The sequence below is a fragment of the Sphaeramia orbicularis genome, chromosome 16 (assembly GCF_902148855.1).
Source record: "Sphaeramia orbicularis chromosome 16, fSphaOr1.1, whole genome shotgun sequence".
NCBI classification, from domain to species: domain Eukaryota; kingdom Metazoa; phylum Chordata; class Actinopteri; order Kurtiformes; family Apogonidae; genus Sphaeramia; species Sphaeramia orbicularis.
Window position 1 is genome coordinate 20488775 of NC_043972.1, and position 20913 is coordinate 20509687.

Sequence of the window (20913 nt, forward strand, 5' to 3'; positions counted from 1 at the left end):
CCCTCAAGTCCAGTCGAGGAAACGACCTGGTTCTAAACTTTACAACCAGCATTAATGACCGTTTTCAGACCATTTAACCTTTACTTTTTATGTTAATACAAGTTCAAACATTTAATTAAATACAGTCTATAGACAATTGATTTATTTTATTGTGAATGTTTCAACAATTCCAGCTTTTTGAATTATTTCTACATTAGTTTTATTCCATTTCTATAGTTCCTTAATGTTCAGTTTTTTTAATCAGTGCATCTGTTGAAGTTTCCACTAGTAACAAGATATTTTCATGTTATAAGAAACATTTCACATTATAATATTGAATTATAACATGAAACACTTTATGTTGTGTACGTTTTACATGATACACATGAGTCAATATAACATGAAAATATCTTTAACTTATGTTTAACCCTTTCATGCATGAATTCTGAGAACCTCTGTCAATATTTTTTTCTTCAGTGTTTTTATTCCTCTTTAGGCATGAAAAAATGCAGTTGAATTTTTTTTTATGAACCTGTTACAAAAATGTCTACTCAGCTGGACACCATACGTTTAATTTTTGAAACGAAGAAACGTATTTAAAACCCATCATCAGAAAGTGATATAGTGTGTGAAAACTATGAAATAAAACATCTTTTAATGCAGCCAATCTGATGTTTTCTCACATTTTAACATACTCTAATACTAGTTGTTACTCACTTCCTGGAAATAATATGCAAAAAGAACTTTTTGTTTAAGAAAACTGTTAATAACAGTAATAACAATTAGCAACTGATTTACACTCAAACATGTTAGTGCAGATCAGGTTTATCAAGAACAGCAACGTTACAGTAATGGTATGAATTGCAGTGTATGGGATGCAACTAAAACAACAAAACCCATGAATATTCAAGAGAACAGCTGTAGAATAGCTGTCCACTGTAGTGACCAGTATGCATGAAAGGGTTACGTAAGATGCAGCATAAACAATTTAATAAATTGGTTGATTTTTCTTCAGTGGACAAATCTCAAATGTTCATTCATTAGATAAAATCATCTGATCAAATTACAATAAAAGGTGTTTTTTTGTGGATCTTGACCCTTATCAACACATTAATCTGAAAATTGACTTTAAACCTGCAGAAAAGTGATGCTGAGTTCAGGGATCCATTTGATAATCTGACTTAAAAAGCAACAAACAAATGTAAAAGCTGCAGATCCTGTTGGACTAAAAACAAAAAGAAGACAGGAGGAAGGAGCCAAAACAGCGTCATTTCAGAACTGATTAAAACTGTACAACAAAACCCCAAAAAAAGCCCAAACAAACCTGTACAACTGTACAAAAATCAACATGAAGGTTCATTTTAAAACTCCGTCAGAGTCGATTTGAGTCGGACGGACTCTTGAGTCCATGTGCCAGCTCCGTTAAGTGCAAACCTGAGGCCGGACTTTGTGCGTCTGGTTTGAACACGAAGCCGTCGCCTCGGCCACAGCGAGTATAAACACCGGCTGGTTAGTGATCATTAACATGTTAATTCTCTAAAGCTGCTTCTTCTGCAGCGACATCATCATTAACAGCAAATTAAACGAGTCAAATCAAGACAAAAGAAAAAGAAATGGATCCCTTTAATCTCTCTGGTCGTCAGCTGATCCAGAGTCTAATCACTAAATGAAAAATGCTGAAAACTGACTGAACACAAAAGGAAAAGTTTCACCTAAATCACATCAAAATGAACAGAAGAAGGTTTAAGTGTTTACGATTTTGATCCCTGTTCGATTATTCCCAGTCCAGAGGGAACGATCAAATCAGTCTGTTTGCTGTCTGATGTTACAATAATGCTCCTCTGAAGAGTTTCACTCCAATAATAATAGTAAAAATGCTTTAAGCTGCAGACAAATGGGCTTTTCACCTGACACAGACTGGAGGACAGAAGCAAATACAGATCTACATGTAAGACCTGAAGAGATTAAATGTTAAAAAACAAGACTCTGAAAACATTAGAGCCCAGATCCATCAGAACTGTGTCGTCAAGCTTATACACTGATGGAAACAAAAAGGAAGTAAAAGAATTTTAAAAAACCAAATGTTTAGGTCGAAGTACAAGCAGTAACTGTTTCAGCCGTTTCTGTTTCCTACTGCGGCTCCAAGAAACCTGTTGACTATTTAGTCTAAGGCTGTCAAACATATGGTCCGCAGGCCAAAACCAGCCCACCAAAGGGTCCGGTCTGGTCTGCGGGATGAATCTGCAAAGTGCAAAAATTACACTGAAGATATTAACAGTCAAGGGCTTTTTTTTTTTTTTACAGGTTATTATGCTGTTATTTGACTGGTCTGGCCCACTTGAAATCAAATTGGGCTGGATGTGGCTCCTGAACTAAAAGGAGTTTGACACCCCTGGTTTAGTGTATATATAACAAACCAAAAAAAAAAGAAAGGAAATTACATGCGGATAGAAACTTGCAACATGGAATAAAATTAACAAAACAGTTGAAAATCTGAGTAGAATTCCATCGCTAAAGAATCAGCCCTGGTATTGGAGATGATAATGTACAAGTACCTGCAGATCTTAAACTGGAACTGTGGTCCAAGATAATATCGACACTGGATCTACTGGAAAAAGTCTGGTCTCATACAAAGAGAAAACCAACAATGCCCATCCATGGTTTACAGATGAAACCACACCCCAAACAGGGATTAAAATACCATTTAATTTGATGCCTAAATTGCAGAGGTGTATTTGATCCCTATTACTGTCACAGTCTCTGCACTAAAGAAACCTCTCGACTGCCTCGTTAAAGTACCAGTGTGTGATATTTAGTGACATCTAGTGGTGAATTTGCAGATTGCACTGCTCTGCTCTAACTCTGTACAGCAGTGGTTCCCAACCTTTTTTGGCTCGTGACCCCATTTTAACATCACAAATTTCTGGCGACCCCAGACATTCAAAACAGAACCCTTTTTTTTTGCAAAAATTATTTGTTTTTAATCATGTAATAGTTTGCTATACTATGTTGCAAATAAACGTAAATTTTAGGCAACATTTGGCTATATAATGTACATGTTTATTAGTAAGTTTTAATTTTTAAATTTTTTTTAATAAATTATTAGAAATTTCAGGCGACCCCAGACATTCAAAACGGAGACATTTTATTTGCTAAAATTTATTAGTTTTTGATCGTGTAATAATTTGCTATAATATGTTGCAAATAAACAAATTTTAGGCAACATTTAGGCTATATAATATAAATTTTTATAAGTAAGTTTTAATTTTTTATCAATTACTAGAAATTTCAGGCAACCCCATTTGAATTCCAGGCGACCCCACGTGGGGTCCCGACCCCAAGGTTGAAAAACACTGCTGTAGAGGCTGAAAATGCAAAAATCTGCTGTTAGAGTCTGGGTCTATTTTGTCTGTTGTGTGTTTTTTTTTAAGTTTAGGAGGTTTTAATCCACACTCAGACACCACCTCCTATAAAAGATTTAGCAGAAGAAATGCACCTTCTATAAAGGAAGACTTCTCCACCTCTATGTTAAGACCCCTTTTAAAAACACCCACTTTAGGGTCAGTATTTCAATAATGCACCAGGTCAGAGGTTGCCTTGCAATGCATTTCATGGTGCAATTTCTCTGACAATCCCTTTCACATCGAATGGGAAATCAAGTCAAAGTGGAACCTTATAAATCAGAGCTGAGTTCATTTGATTAAAGCTGTGATACTCGGCCCTAAAGGGAGACAAGACCATTCAAGCAAAACTTCATTTTGTGCAGGAGTCGAGAATGACACAAGTTAATTTGCATATTCAGATCTAAGCACAATGTTGGCAGAGTCTGGATAATGAACATGTTCTACAACAAAGTGTGAAAGCAAATCAGATGAGACAAAAGGAATTAATTCACGTGACTGAGAATGACAGGTTCAACAAAACCAGTGTTTTTCTGTATCCTTTCACATACTTTTTGTCATTTGATGTTTATTAGACCTGCAACGTCTCATAAAGGAGACTCAACTGGTTTAGTTGAAGTTTTTGTCGTCCTCCGTATCCACGCTAACTTTTACTTTTCCGTTTCACTGTCAGAAGGTGTTTTTCACATGAGTCATTTCTGCCTTCCACTACTTCCTCTTTCAAAGGAATGAAACTCTTCAGAGTCACAGGGAAAATAAACTGCAGCTCAAACTGATGACATGAACATCTGTATGAACCGTCTCACTTCCCAGTTCGGAGGCTGATCACATGACGGGGCGAGTCACATGATCAGGTACTCAGAGGAAAGTTGTGGTGCTGGAAAATAAAGAAGGAAGGACAAAACGGACGGAGACAGACACGTGGACGGACGGTGGTTTTCGTTGGCAGAGACGCAGTTCCTGTGAGGATACGCGACTCCAGCGGCTGCAGTTCACAGAGGGTGCGTTTGTTTTGTGACACGGCGCCGCCCTCTGACCTCAGAGCGGCTCAGGGAAGAGGAGTCTCTGACAGGAAGGAAGACGCTGATTTCCTGACGGTTTCATGCCAGTTAACACAACACAAACCTGAGTCTGTGTCACAACGCATCACATCATGAGATTAGGAAGAAAAACACGAAGAAAGACTGAATATGGAGTCAGATGTGTGTCAATATGACCAAGTAAATCCACATCAGCTTTTGCAGTTTATTCACAAATTAGCAAGTAAAAAAAAATCCAGTCCTAATTGTAAAGAATTTTATAATTATGTTTTACTACATAAATAACGGGTATATTATCATTATCATCATCAATAAGTCTGTCACTATTAGACTCAAACTGACGGGGAAATGTTAAATATTTGTGAAAAAAATAATGTGATGTAAAAATCAAATGCTAATATTCTTTGGAAAAAATTAATCTTAGGAGAGTAACAAGTAATATTTAGATTTTTTATTAATTATAAATGTATCTATGAAGTTTCTTCATAGATACTAAACATTACGAAGCAAATATATTTAAGTGCGTCTTGTAATATCAAACCTTTTTCTCATAAATAAATGAATTATTGTCACAAAATAACTTTTTTCTGAGTATATCACAGTGACTTTAATCTCTAAATATTCTGACTTTTTCTTGTACTATTATGACTTCCTGGGACATATTAAATATTGAATGAGTATATTGTCAATAACTGCAAACAACAGGATGCATTAAAAAGTGAGTTTTACTCCAATACTTTTGTTTTAGATTAAAGATGTTTTGTTATGGATTATATTGACACAAATCTGATTCCATACACTTGATTATTCCATTGCACTTCCTTCATTTAGTGATGTTTTTACATATCTCACTTTATTTTCCATGTCCTGTTAAAAATCCTCATATTTCCATATTAAAGTATTAATTAAAGGATTATTTCCAAGAAGGACAGATTATTTGTTGGAACTGTCAATCTAAATCTCACATGAAATCCCTCATTATTTCCTCAAAAACAGATACTGGCACTCTGTATTTCCCTTATAGTCAGACTCAAGATGCATCAGCCTTTCTTGGAAATATCCTGAATGCCATTTCATTTATCACTGGAAAATATACATATTAAAAAACACCTCATCTTCTGCTGAGATGCTCTGATTATATGCAGGATTGTAAGGGCTGCAACTATTAAATCATCTGAGTTATTTTCTGAACTAATTGATTTAGTCATTTCATTTTTAGAACACAAGAAAAAAATATAGTTGTGTTATTTAGTCCCAAACCCCAAAGTACATGATTAAAGGAAAATCAGCACACTGTCACATCAATAATTGTTTTTTGCTTGAAAAACGTCATAAGCAGCGTTAACAGTTTGCCATTCTTCTCAGTGATCAGCCTCGTAAAAAGCCTGAAGCAGAGGAGAATCTGTGCACACCTTCCACACGAGCAGCTAAATCTGAAAGAAAAACCTGCAGAAACTCACATTTCCTCATTACATCTCCAACCTCAACTCTTTCAGATGTAGATTAAACCTAGTTAAGAGTTAAAAGAAATATTACTCAAAGATCTCCACTGAAAAACATATTAGTCTCCATGTCTGAGAATGGGAGTGTCGGTTTCTGGTTGGTAATATGCAGCACGTAAACACAATCCACACAGCTGCTCCAGTCTGAGGAAGGTCAATTCAGTAACAAATACCCTGTACGTTCTGTACCGAAGGCACCATGTGACAGCGAAGGCAAAAGGTGGCATGAAGCTGGACACACACTTCATCCAATCTGAAACTCTGAGATGGACACAACTCACATCCAGAGTGTTTCCATTAACTGTTTCAGATTCTAGAGACTTGGACTTAAAACGACTGGATGTTTTGTCACCGAAAGACAAAAAACAACCACTCTTCTACCAAGGCAAACATCTGCATCTGTTATGTACACTAAGAAACTGAGGACTGTAAGGGAAAGTCAATAAAACTTGATCAATAAGAGTTAGTGTGTTGTGTTTTCAATCAAAGTCTTATTTTTTCTCTTTTTCATTTTAATTTCTTGGTGAGAAAATCTAGATCTGAATTTACGACAAGAATCTGTCCACAGATTATTTGATTACTTGATTAGTTGTCAACTTAACGAATTGTTTTGATGATCAATAAGTTTAGTTTAAGTCATATTCTATGAAACCAAAACTCAATTTCAATGCAAGTTTATGATGTTTTAAACTCAATAAAAAGATCTGATTCTAATCTCAGAGAAAATTCATGTTTACTCTAGTAAATGTGAGGGTTTCTAAGTAATTTCTCAGTTTAGTCACAGACATTTTTATTTTTTATCAGATTTAGACTGTTTCTGGTTTTAAACAAGTTGTAGTGTGTGATTAATCCATAACAAAAGCAAAAAAAAAAAAAAAAAAAAAAAAAAAAAAAAAAAAAAATATATATATATATATATATATATATATATATATATATATATATATATATATATATATATATATATATATATCTTGTCAGTGAAAAAAGAAACATCTGCAATTCACTTAATTTTCATTGTTTCATTATAGTCATTATTTATATGAGTAAAACAACAGGGTCATATATTTTGCAGACTTGGTGCTTCTTCATGTTTGTTTTTTCTGATAGTAAAAGAGTAGATTTGCTCAGATGGTTGTTAAGTGTGTGTCCAGCTTTAGTTTCTACATGAATCTGATTTGTCACAAGCAGCTACAGTATCAGGTCTGCTAGAAAACATTTAGAGTAATAATTTTACTTGAGACTGGAGAGAAATTTACAAAGCAGGGCAATAAGCATGTGAAAATAGCCCCTTTTTGGTGTGAAGAGATGAAGCCCTATCATTTGCTTTTCCCTGCAGAAAATTACAAGCAATCATCATGTGAAGAAAGTAAAAGGAGAGGGGTCTCATTAGCACCGTTGTGTTATGTAGTGATGAACTGCAGCCTGATCAAGCGTCAAAAAAAGAGAGAAAAAAGGGGGGGATGATGAACAGTCAGACTTTTTTCCCCATTGTTCTGCCAGTCACCACACTAAATCCACATCTGTTTAATCGCAGTGTTCAGGAAAGTACGATCCCTGGAGAAAAAGGAGAGAATAAACACTTGGTTTGTGGATGGAAATCCCAAGTGACGGGATTCATTCATTCATTCCTTCATCCATTCATTAATCCTCATTCATTTGGAGCAAAAAGAAAAACAAAAAGCTCTTGTTAGAGTATTTCCTCCTCAACTCTTAGATGAGCAGATCGAGGAGGGTCCTGTGGTCCTTAGTCACTGCTGTCGTCTTCATCCTCATCGTCCGACAGGTTGTTGCTGTTGAACTTTGACCCCGGCCGGCTGATGGAGTCTAAGCGCGGCGCCAGGCTTCCAGACATCAGCTGGCTGTAGCAGTACTCACAGACTCGAACCGGTTTGGACGACTGGCTGGGCAGGAGGTACTTCTTCTCTGAGCACGGGCCGCACACCACGAAGCCGCACTTCCTGCAGTGATGGCGGCGGCTGACGGGTGTAAACTTGACCTTCTTGCAGCGCATGCACACCGATGCCTCAGAGTCGGGAACCCAGACGGCAGCGTGCTCTCCGGTGGGAGCCTTCCCGCTCTTCTGCAGCAGGTCTCCCACACACTTCCCTATGTGGTTCATCCACTCAGACTTCTCTGTGGCAGTGGCGGCGTACACAGCAAACGACTTGGTGGGCGTTTTGATGAGCCAGCCGTTGCGGAGGTCGCCCTCATCTGGCACCGTGTCAATGGTGACGCTCTCCAGTGGGATGATGTGCTGCTTGTTGTACTTCTTCTTCTGGATGACGATGTTGCCGTACACCAGGATGTCGTTGAAGAGGAAAAACTGCCGTGCTTTGGGCTTCTTGCGGCAGAGTTTGGTGAGGACGCCCTCGCCGATGAGCACACGCCCAGGGATGGCCAATGGCTGCCCGGCGGCGCCAAAGCAGCTTTCCACCACCGCAATGCGCTTCGAGTTGGCCTCGCTGTTTGCAAGCCGGTCCACCATCTTCACCTCTCCTACAGGACCACAAAGAGAGAGCGGAACATTAGATCAATCAATCAATAGCTCTTAGAAACTGATCACATGGTTCAGTCTCATCCTCCTCTGATAAGATTTGCTTTTGAGTTTTTTCTTAGTCATAAACAAGTGTGCATGTGAATGAATTTAGAGGTTATTACAATAATAAAACAATCAAAACCATGGGAACGGTTATGTTTTGTGAACCATATTATCGTTAGAACAGTTTACTAAACAGTTTAATATATACAGAAATACTTTAAAACAATTAGATGCTACGGAGTATCATCATTAATATGTTAACATTATGTATCATAAATGAAAGCTAACATTCATGATTATCACATTTCTAAGCCAGTATTTAATCAGCAACAACACAAAACTAAACAAAATGAGCCAATAAATGTGTTTAATTAAAGCTAAACGGCGTGAATTGACTCTTTGCTACTGTGTAAACTGTGCAAACTGAAATTCAACAGGAACAATAGCAAGCAGTGCCAATAAAATGAATTCAATCAGTCTACATAAAAATCTCTGGATTCCAAGCCAGTCAAATGAAATGATGTAAAAAAAAAAAAAAAAAAAAGGCTAAATGAAGATGCAAAGAGGCTGAAAGCGCTTCCACTAAACATCACATGACCAAACAACACAGACTAAGGGCAAAGCGTCCCACTGCTCTAACAGCTTTTACAATTTTTAAAATTTGTTATTTTTCTCCCTGTCCTTTCACAAACATAGCTGAGTTATTGAGTTGTCAAACAGTAACATTAATGTCAACACCTCCAACTGGTTGGTTGGTTGGTTTGCTATCGTTTCTGTGTCCACAAACCGTTAAAACATGTCCTGCTGTGCTGAAGACGAACTCCTGAAGCTTTACTCTCAGCATGTTCTATGTTAACAGAAGCACAGTTTCTCTATGTTTTCTCTGTCAATAAAGGTTTAGTTTCATTTCATTCCTTTAGTTTGACTGTGACCCAGATGGCAGCATAGAGGACCTGCCGGCTTCTCTCAGAGCACTACAGAAGAGGTCAAAGATCAGCGATGATGGACATGGAAGGGTGATGGTGCTCTGTGGCGAACCTTGTGGGCTGAAAGCAGAGCCGTGACCTCAGAAACATGCACACTTACATGAAGATGTTTACACAACAAACACCATCAGAATAAATATAAGCCATGTAATCAAAGAGATAAAAATCCATCAGAAGTGCAACTAGTAATGATCTATAGATATATATACACAATAGCCTAGATGTTGCGTCCAGTGGAATGGAAGAATTGCCTATATGTGCAGTACATTTTCAACATGAAGTAGACTATATTGACAAAAAACACTTTTCACTATAATTTTACTTGTGGCTTGGTTGTAAACACAAGCCTGACGTTTGTAGCGAACAAAGACAAAAAACATTGCTTCTCGCATTTGCCAGTCTACGGTGATTTAAATCTGTATACACCTTGGCCCCAACTGATGTTCATTCATTCATAAGGAGCCCTACCCTGCACCAAGATGGCAGCTCCATTGACACGTTCATTCCCATAGACCTCAGTGTCAATGCGGCATCTATTATATATATCTATGGTAATGAAATTTCATCCAATTTTTAAGTCACTGAAATGCAACAGACATCACAATTCTGTGCTGGAGGAGGCAAGATCCATATTTACTTTCATCAACACAGTGTGCTGTGTGACATCATATTTTCCTCTGTGCATATGGGCCACTTCAGGGTAGGGATGTAACGATTACCGGTATAACGATAAACTGCGGTAAAATTGCCAACGGTTAGTATTACTGTTTAAAGTCTAATTATCATGATAACCTTGTTTGATTACCGCACTTTTCTGGAGAAAACTCCTATGTAAAGATCTGCTTTTATGTCAAATATTTGAGTAAAGTTTTAATTTATTACAATTTTAATTGTATATACCTAATATTTGGAACCAATATTCACTTTTAAAGTCTTTGAAAAGGTTCATTAAGCATCTTTGTGTTATTTATGCAATAAATTATATACATTTTTCAAATCGGATTTTTTATATTTTTTGTCCTTTTATGTTGATATAGTTGGTTAAAGTGAAAAACTAATAGATGAGATAGATGAAGTTGTGCTGAAAAAAAAGATACCAAACATGGGTATGGAAAACATTTGTTTATATAGTATGTAAAGGCAAAATCAAAAGTACTGAAAAACAGCCAAAATAGGCTCAAACCACTAAGGGTTAATATTTGAATGTTTCTGCCAACAGAAAGTACATTGTACCAAGTATTTTATTTGGCTTTTTTGTTGTTGTTGTTTTTTCAAAATACAACTTGGTTAAATTATTTCAGTGTGTATAAGTACTTTTTAAACATTTTGAACACAATTTCAACAATACTGTGATAGTAATGATAACCGTGATAATTTTGGTCACAAAAACCAGGATATGAAATTTTCATATCGTTACATCCCTACTTCAGGGCCATAGACCTTTCACAGGAGTCTGATCAAAGTCGCATTTAAATTATGACATAAGCAATCACTCAAAAAAAAAAAAAAAAAAAAAAATCAGAACTGATTATTAAGACCTGCAGTGTGAAGGTAGCCTTATCAAAGCCATAACACCATGAGTGACTGTGCTGCAACACTGGAATGGATGCAAAAGAGTACAGTGTTCTTCACTGTAATATGATTTGCTGATCATATTAGAATATTCCCTGTTGTCTACCGGCAAAGCTCAGGAGTAGTCAGGGACAAACTCGGGTCTTTTTACTGGCTGGAGTTTATAGGAGTCACTCACCAAAGAGAATCAGGTTTTTGAGTCATTTCAGTCAGTTCAATTACTCAGAGTGTGCTGAAATTAACATGAGAACACAAGCTCCACGCACTCACAGTCCCCACTGATTCATAACATGCATAGTAAATAATTTCTTTCTACACCGTTACTCAGAGACTACTGGAGCAGAGCAGCAGATTTTCAACTGGAGTACGGGAGTGACTTTCCCAGTGGTAAGAGAGAGTGAGTGTGATGCTGCTGGGCTGGAAGTGAGCTCCTGACTGATTCATTCGTTCACCGCTCATGGAAGGGAGGAAATGGTGAAGTTGAGCTGAAACAAGAAACCAGAGCTGCTGCTTTTCCCACAGGGCTAATATTGAGATTAACTTGGTATATTTATACAAATCCAGTTAGAATAACAGTTGCACAATAATGACATGTGGTCAGGTTTCTTCTTTGCAGTTATCTAGCTCGTGGTAGCAGGAATAGGGAATCATGACTCACGACTCAGCAAAAAAATGACTCACAAGTTTTAAACAAGTTTTTCAGGACTCAAACACACTCCCACAGAGGAAGGAGCAGGATTTAGACTTTCTATAAATAGAAGTCTTGATAGGCTACTTCTTGACACTGATTGTTCACAGAAAAGCAATAGTCTAAACTAAAAACATCACGAATGACCTGTAACAACAACCGTTTTTAACCCAGAGAAAATGATAAAGACATCACAATAGCATCAGAGAAAATGCAACAACTTAAAACTACTGCTCTGTTGCATTTTCTGATCATACCGACTGTACAATGACGCAAACATCTTCATCAAGAGGTGACACCAGCAACCAGACAGTAAATCAGAGGTCCGTGTTTAAATAGAAAACTACAGCAGGGACTTCACTTTTTACCACCGCAGACACAGTGAGTTTATGAGGAAACGATAAAGACGGAAAACATTTGAAAGCAGTGACTGTCAGCAGGTTGATACTCCCTAAACACAATGTCACTATATTTCATCACTACTAAGGATCCAAATAAAGACACTGACTCTTTCCAACTTTCCAACTTAAGGGTCCACAAGTCTTTCCTCTTAACAACTCCACAGTGTGCAACTCAAAAGTCCCAAGTGTGTGTTTGTAACTGGGTGAACAAAACGCAAATACACCCCCACTCTACTCTGAGTGCAGCACAAGGAAACAAAGTCTCTGTTTCCTGTTCTATTCTGAAACCACAGAGGCAGAAATGGATGCTAATTAGGCTGCAGATGCCAACAGAGCCTGAGCGGACTCCCCAGTGATCTGCACACTAATAACCCAGAGAGGGAGAGCTGCCACCGCCATCGCTGCTGAAGCCTCAGGAGGACAGAGGGCTGATACTGCTGCTGCTGTGGACGAGTCAGCCCTGTTAACGAGGGGAATGAGGGCCGGTGGTCCAGGGCTGAGGACACTCATCAACCAACAGAAACAGATAGATGAATACTAAGGAAACTCTTCAACCAACACAGACAGTTACAGAGGGCTCTGGATGCAGACTGGTGGCTTCAAACACACTGATTTAAATGAGATAGGACTGAAAAACCCACAGAGAATACAACTCCGCACACATAATGACACTACACAAAGAAAAGCTGAATGTCAACATAGCCTACATCCAATTACAAAGATACACTGTCTGTTTTAGTCTGCATGAAAAAATAATGTGTGTATGTACAATTCTAGTTTCCTTACTAGGTTTCCAGGCCCTTATTTAACTAAAAAATGTACTTTCAAGTAACATTTGACTTTGGTCATCATTACATAAAGTAATGAAATATGTAAATAGATGCTGGTTAGTGGTCTGTAATATGATGTCTACTTTTTTCATATCAGTTGATGTAATTATCATTTGTGTGAAATAATTGGAGTGCAAGTTGAAGAAACTCCACAAACAACAATGTGAAACACAAAGGTCAAAAATACAACCTAATAAGTGAAAATAACTTAAAACATGCAACAAAACAAAAATTATGCAGAAGATGAGAATAATCTAAAAGAAATAAATTATGTAAAAGACAGAGAAAAAAATGCATAAAATGATATCTTGACTTTTCACTTGTAATTATTATTGTCTTTGACCATATGTATTTAAGAGTAAAAATGAATATGGTAAACATGTCCTGAATTATCTTACATTTTTGGATGCCACAGAAGACAATAATCTCAACAAAACTTTGGTTAACAGTGAAGAGATCTGAACTATATAAATGCAACTACAAATTACATTAAAATGTGGTGGAGACTCTTTACATAGTTTCCCTTTTCATTTAAAAAAGCAGGACTCCTGTGAATGTACAGCTATGTCAGTGGTATCCAGCTTATGTTTATGTCCTTATCCCCTGGTGATTTAGTGTATTCTCATTGATTATTTAAGGATCAATGTGGTGACTTTCTACACTTTTGTTTCAGTCAGCACATCGAATGGAAACACTAACATCAGAAATGAGTTCAGTTTTTGTAGGTCTCTGGAGGCAGCAGTCTGCCAGGTCGATTTCTACACTGGTTCACAAATACAGAGTTTTCAATGACTTTAGTTTCTAAATATATAATACACACAGGGGTTGACATCAACATATTTCAGCTGCTTTCCCTTTGGAGAAGATTTAAAGCTGAATGTATAAAATGGAAAATGAAGGCCTATTAAAAAAAGAAAATAAATGTACAAAACAATAACATCAAACCCATTGCCTTTAGGTAATTGTAGGGCTGGGTAAAATAGCTGAAAAATGCATGAAGGAAAAGAACCTTAAATTTCAGAGGTGTCTGTCCAGCATTAAATGTTGCAATGGTTCCATAAATCATCACAAACACTACTTGATTATTCAACTCTGGCAACAATAAGTCATAACTTCTTAATACTACAACTTGACTCAAGGAAAGTATTTCTAAGATTATATAGACAGAATCTGTTCTATCAGTCAATATGTCTCACCAGCTACTAGAGGTGTACCATCTAAGGCACCTCATGATTTGATTCGATTATGATTCACGGCCGATTAATCAACAGTTATCACAATAATAATGACTGTTACGATTACAATGATTTTCGATGCATCTTTTTCCCCCCATTCAGGATTTTTTTTTTCTCCCTATGTGGCTACTTCATACTTTTAAACAAGGTGTATTTGTCATTATCTATAAATTCAAGTAATCAAACAAATTTGCCTCCATTATCTTTTATTTGAGTCAAACCACTGAATGATCCAACATATATTCCAACAGGGAACCAACAGAAAAAAGGTAGCAGGGGCATATACAGCAAAAGCTGCTTTTTTACACAAATAAAGATTTCCAGTTACCTGCAAAACATTTGCTGTATCAAAAGCAATACTTCTCAAAAATACATACCTATTAATAGTACAAACAAAACTTTGGTGGAGTGAAGTCCACATTTTTTAGGAAAACAAATAAAGTGTCTTTAGAAATAAATAAGACTTATTTCAATCGAAAGTGGTTTTAACAGATTTCTGTGAGAGTAATAAAAAATAAATAAATAAAAAAAATAATTGCTTATTTAGTTTTTCTGGCCCCTCAAAAGCTCCCCAGGAACCCACTCAAACTCTCAGACCCTCCACACACACACAGGCTTCTGTAGAAAACTGTGGAAAACAGCTAATTCAATCTGAACCAACACAAAAGCTGTCTTATTCAGTCAAAATAAATGATATCGAAAACAAAATCCCCATTGAGCAGCATGAATCCTACAAGAAACTAAAGATTTCGCTATCCACAATCAAAGCATGCATTACAATGTCGGCGTTATCCTCCCTGCTTTCCTCAGTGATTCCACTACTGTGGGTTTGGTCTCATTATACAGTTCGGGAACTGCTTTCTGGGCAAAATACTTTTGGTTCGGAAGTTTGTATCTGCACTCCAACGTCCGCATCGGAGCATGAAAGCCCTGCTTCCAAACACTAGCTTTTAAACCCGTTGGGTGAATCTCATGCTTTTTAACTGAAGCCAAACAGAGTTGGTTTTACTGTGTTACCCCAGGGTCTGTTCTTTAAGACGTCTGGGCGGCATGCGCCACTTTTATTTTCCTGTCGCATGCTGCGGTTGTGTTCCTGTCATTTAGTAATTATGAAAAATAATTGTTTTTAAGCATTTATGAATCATTATCAAATCATCACGTCACATTGCAATGAATCTAATGATTGATGTATTGGCACACCCCTACCAGCTAACAACATGAACAGATGGTCAAAGCAAGTACAGTGCAGAGAACAGCCACATTTTAGAAAGGACTTTTGAGATTTAATGGCATCCCAACAGACGAGACACCTGTAAGTTCATGGTTTACAGAAATACTCACACAAGTCATGTACCTGATCTGCACATACTGAATGTTTCAACATCAGAGAGACATGTAACAAGAGCTGAAGTCCCACCCCTTCCAACTGTGTCCCATGGGGGAAAAATGTGCATTACAGTTAGGGCTGGACAATATGGAAAAAAATAATTTCATGATAATTTTTTTCATATCAAATATCGATATGTATCATGATATATATCAAATCACTACTTTTATCAAGCTTAAATTTTCCGTGTGACCTGAACGGTCTTATTTTTAATGTCACTAATACACCTAAAATGCTCTTTAAGCCAAGACGACTGACTGCCCACAAGCAAGACTTCATTAACAAGCAGACAGTAAATCTGAAGTCCATGTTTACATAGAAAACTACAGCAGGGACTTCACTTTTAACACAACACATACTAACAAACAAGAAAAAAATAAAACATTTAAAAAAAAAAAGCAACTGTCCGCAGGTTGATGCTCCTTAAACACCATGTCATCAAGCCATCTATAGATGATCTCTGTAATGACAATAGCCTGGTCCACATAAATAAACTTGATGGAAGCAGTTGGTAAAGGGTATAAACTTCACATCCAGAGGGAATTATTTATTAGCATTAGTTGGCTGTTGGGTTGAGTTTCACAGCTTTAGGACAGAGTCGGTTGGCAGCTGCTGAGTATCAGTCTGAACTCTGAACCTTCTCCATCTGCTGTGTCATCTGAGAAAATAAACACAACAAACGCACAGATGTTTCTACTGGATTTACACATGTCATCTCATCTGGGCCATGTCAGCCTGCTCGCTCCGACCCACAACACTTTCCTAATAGTTCATGAGTAATGTGATGATAATGATAGGAAAAGCTGACAAAATGTATATTATTTCACTCCTTTCTTTCAACATCTCAACAGGGATTTGCTTCCATTCAGTCAGAAAAGTGGGTGATAAAGCCTGGTTTCCAGTCAGATACTGGCAAGTTGAAACAGGATTTTAACCAAATTGAACCTGTTTCTTTTCGGAAGGGGTTTCATATTATTTTTTCTCCTGTTTTGTTATCGCATTGGTGTTACATCAATGAGCCCTGTACTGTACTGACTGTTCTTTCATCACCAAAATAAACAAACAAACAAATTTGGGGACCTTCAGACTGAAACTTATAAAATTGGAGGAAAAAAAAAAAGATGCAGACAGATAATTCTCATGAGATCATCGGGTATTGATGGGGATAGAGACAGTAAAATTTTAGGAAACTATAAGGCTAACTAACTATGATGGTTAGTGTTTAATTTTATTTAAAACACCTGTGTTTTGCTTAATTTTACTTTTTATTGTATTATATATTTTACTATAAACAATCATTACATTGTCATAAGCGTGTAAAAGTTCAACCTCCTAAATTTGTCAAAAGTTCTGCTGGTTGTTGAGTATTTGTCACATAAAGAACCAAAAATAATGGCCAATAAGCATAATTTTTGTTTTTGCAGATGTGAACTGAGACTGTACTTAGATTGTAATTTTTTTAGAAAGTGAACAAAATAAGCAATAAAACACAACATCTGGAGGTACAGAGCATTTTTGTTAATGTCTTGTCAATGTTCTCATCTTGTCTGCTCTTGTCTTGTTAAGTTTGGTCAATTTTTTTTACTTTCACTTAGAAAAAGGGAATCCAAACCTGATCCTCGAGGGCCAGTATCCTGCATGTTTTAGATATTTCCCTCTTCCATCACACCTGGTTCAATTAATGATCAGCTCATCATCAAATTCTGCAGAAGCCTGATAATGATGTAATGGCTTCCAGGTGTGATGGAAGAGGAAAATATCTAAAACATGTAGGATAACAGCCCTCCAGGACTGGAGTTGGACACCCCTGATTTAGAATGAAAATCCAGCCTTTAAGCTGGAAAAAATAATAATTTAATATTTATCATGCTAAATATTGATAGACTGATATGAAAGTATTTATTGTGAGAATAATTTCTGTCAGTGTCCAAAAAGTGGCAGGTTGTGCAACCCAATATTTGTAAAAATAAATAAATAAAAAATACTCTCATTTTTATTTTGTGTTTTTTTTTTGCATTTTCAATAATTTCAGGTTTCTAAAGTCTAGTGTCTGGGTATTTATTAGAATATTTAGCATCTGATTTTACTTTTTAAGACAGAAAAATTACTATAAAAATATACAAATGAATACCTTAAATAAAAATCACTGCTTACATCACCTACAGGTTCACTAATAGGCTAAACCTTTCATTTATTGGTTTAAATTGATATTTTACTTGCTTCCACCACCTGAAAAGCAATTCAATTCAATTTTATTTGTAGAGCCCTATATCACAACATGGCTGCCTCACAGGGCTTTACAGAATCAGTCGAATATGAAAATGCACAAGAGTCAAATTGACAGTGGATGAAGGAAATGGGTTGATGTCCTGGGAATCCCACACCCTTAGACCCTCCTCATCAGCAAGGAAAAGCAATGATAGCTGTATAACATGAAATGTTTTCATCTGTGATAAATAAAACATATTTTTTGTCTACACTTGCTGTTAAAATGAAAGTAAAATCAGTAATAAAACAGGAAGCATGTAAACCAAAAGAAATACACAACACAGAAGAAGCGAATTCAGACATTTTAAAAAATACAGCCAAGAATGTTAACCATTATCTGTACAGTTCAACATTTCACCTTCAGTTACACATATTTAAAAAAAAAAATAATAATAATAATGATAATGCTCCAAGGTTAATTAAACACTCACAAATCCATCACATGGAAAAACATTTTAATTAATATTCCAGCTATTTATTTGCTCTAATGAAGCTACTATTGACAGAAAATCTCTCTCAGGACTCCATCAAGAACCAATAAGAGATGCAGAGCAACAATAAGAGAAAGAAATGCAGGTAATAAGCAGCTATTTTTACACATGGTATAGTTTGGGAAACAGTCGTCTGCAGTTTGTTGTGAATCTCAATGCAGTCTGCTGTGCTACCTTAGGTTACAGACACAGCAGCGACTTTAGATAAGGACCAATGATTAATTCATTAGGGGAGACGTCCTCTCACTCTCAGTTTACAAGCTCTAGTCATTTACTGCCAGGACACAATCAGATTAAAGCCTCCCCTAAAACAAGTCTGGAAATAAGACATAATAAGATCACAGCTCGTCTATAAACAGCAGTGGAGGAGCACAGGTTCAGGGGAGAAAGAAGATCCTGTTGGTTTCAGGACAAACTAATATGACTTCGGCACTTTGGGACAAACATTATTAACCCCAAATGTAAGGAAAGGAAACTAAATCTACTTTTGTTTCTGTGAAGTAATTCTCACCAATGACAAATGAGGTTAAGATTCAGATTCATGTTCACAGTGTATTTACAGTACCTTCAGGCTGACAGCAATCTAAATTAGGGCTGCATCATGTTAGAGAAATATGACATTACAGGATATTTTTTCCCACGATAAAGAGATTTGCGACTAGTCGATAAATGGCTGATGGCAAAATTAGATGACGACTAATTCAGCAGTGAACTAAATTAGTCGGGTTATGACCACACAAATGCATTTCTCAGTCTTTTTAGTAATACATGTAAAACAGGAAACAGGAATATATAGCAAATATGTAAACAGTGTTAAAAACAAAAATGTATTTAAGAAAAAAATATCAAAATTGAAGAAGTTACATGGGATCTTCTGAATAGAGAAAAGGATAAAAGACCATGAAGGCTTCTGGGACATTCTGAATGTGTGTAGGCTAATATAACACAAGATTATTTAAGAAAACATCCAGACTTAAGAAGAGGTGGTCACACTAAATACTGACTTTGCCTACTGAAGCTGTTTAGTTCTGCCATCCATCCATCCACCCACCCATCCATCCATCCATCCATCCATCCATTCATCCATCCATCCATCCATCCATCATGTTTCAATACTGTGCACATATTTCCTGCATATTACTTAGAAATAAAGACACATGTCCATTACAATCCTGCAAAAGCAACAAAGCCAACAAGCCTTAGCCTTGGGCAAATATATATTTAATAACTATATAAGACCTTTACAAACTAGCATTTTTTGGGATTAATTTGCACATCACTACATTTTTTTTCCTACACATTGTTTGTCTTGAGTACTTTCACACTGAATGTTTAGCCTTGAAAAAGCCATATTTTATTTTTATTCTGTTTATATCAGTTTATCTTGAAATCCCATCTTAATCTCAGAAAGGCAAGCAGTGATGTAAAGTAAAAAATAATGCATCTGTTTCCCGCAAAAGCTAAGGAAAATGGTGGCAGACGAATAAATACCAATTACCATTAATAAAGCACCAAAGTGTCAAATGGAGACACAAACAGCCAGCGGTCCACACACTTGGCAGATATTTAGAAAATTATAGTGATCTGACCAGAATAAATGAGTCAACTGCCCACTCAGGACCTGAGTTCACTGGTTTAGTAAAGACATGAAAAAGAGGAAGAAATGTCAGGATTATTTTCCAGCCGTGTCACAAAACACCACAGGTTTATTAACAGAGCCTGCAGCTAAAGGTCTGTCAGTACCGCACTGAGCTGAAGGAAGCAATGACTCAGATGCCAAAGGGTGACAGTGGAGATGACAAAGAGCTGAGAGAAAGAGTGTTTCTGTGGAGTGAAAAACAAGGACACCCATTTATCCTCAGGGGTAACATGAGGGCAGAGCTGTTGAGGACGAGGTGCCGTCATCGTCCTCCTGTTTACTCTGCTCAACTTACTGACACTACAACACTTTATAACACCACAAATAAACAGACAACCAAACCTGTACAACAGTATTACGTATAGGGAAGTCCTCGCTATGTCTCATCTCTGATAGATGGAAAACCACAGAAGTAAACACGAAGTAATATCAATGTGCAAAAGCCAGGGTCAAAGCAGGAAGTAGAAGAGATGGAATGATTAATTTATTTGAGCTGATGAAACAAATATCATCAGCAAAATGGGCTGTATATTAAATGTGCAGACTTCCTTTTTTGCTGTATTGCTTCTCTTTCACTAATGGTCACCTGAATCATTAGTTTAAATGGTGTTCATTGAATAGTTTCATTAATACTGTAATTAATACATGTAGTTATTTAACACCATTACTACTGAACCCATATCTGTGTTTTTTGGTTTCTTTTTGGAACGACTAGTAACTTCTTATATATTAAAGATGGAATGGTACTTACAACAAAATGGTATAACATAGACTTAGACAATTACGACTAATAAAACCGAGAAGTTGTTCTAAATATTGTAAAAGTACTACAAGACTACAACAACTGCAGCAGGACCCAGGTTTCCCATTTAGGTTTGTGGTGGTCTATGTTGTAATTATGGGACTTGCAAATCCTCCATCAAGAAAATGTGATTTTATTTGACTAAAATCT

At 36.6% G+C, this 20913-nt stretch overlaps 1 protein-coding gene across 2 annotated transcripts in view; it reads right to left on the reverse strand.

The window, feature by feature from the left end:
• Nucleotides 1–6956: 6956 nt before the first annotated feature.
• The window catches only part of plekhf2 (pleckstrin homology domain containing, family F (with FYVE domain) member 2), a 37827-nt gene continuing 23870 nt past the window's right edge, over nt 6957–20913 (reverse strand). For both annotated transcript variants that reach the window (XM_030157366.1, XM_030157367.1), the window contains exon 2: nt 6957–8421. In XM_030157366.1, the coding sequence (XP_030013226.1) occupies nt 7670–8410 (741 nt within the window). In that variant the 5' untranslated portion in view covers nt 8411–8421 and the 3' untranslated portion in view covers nt 6957–7669. The remainder of the gene's footprint in view (nt 8422–20913) is intronic.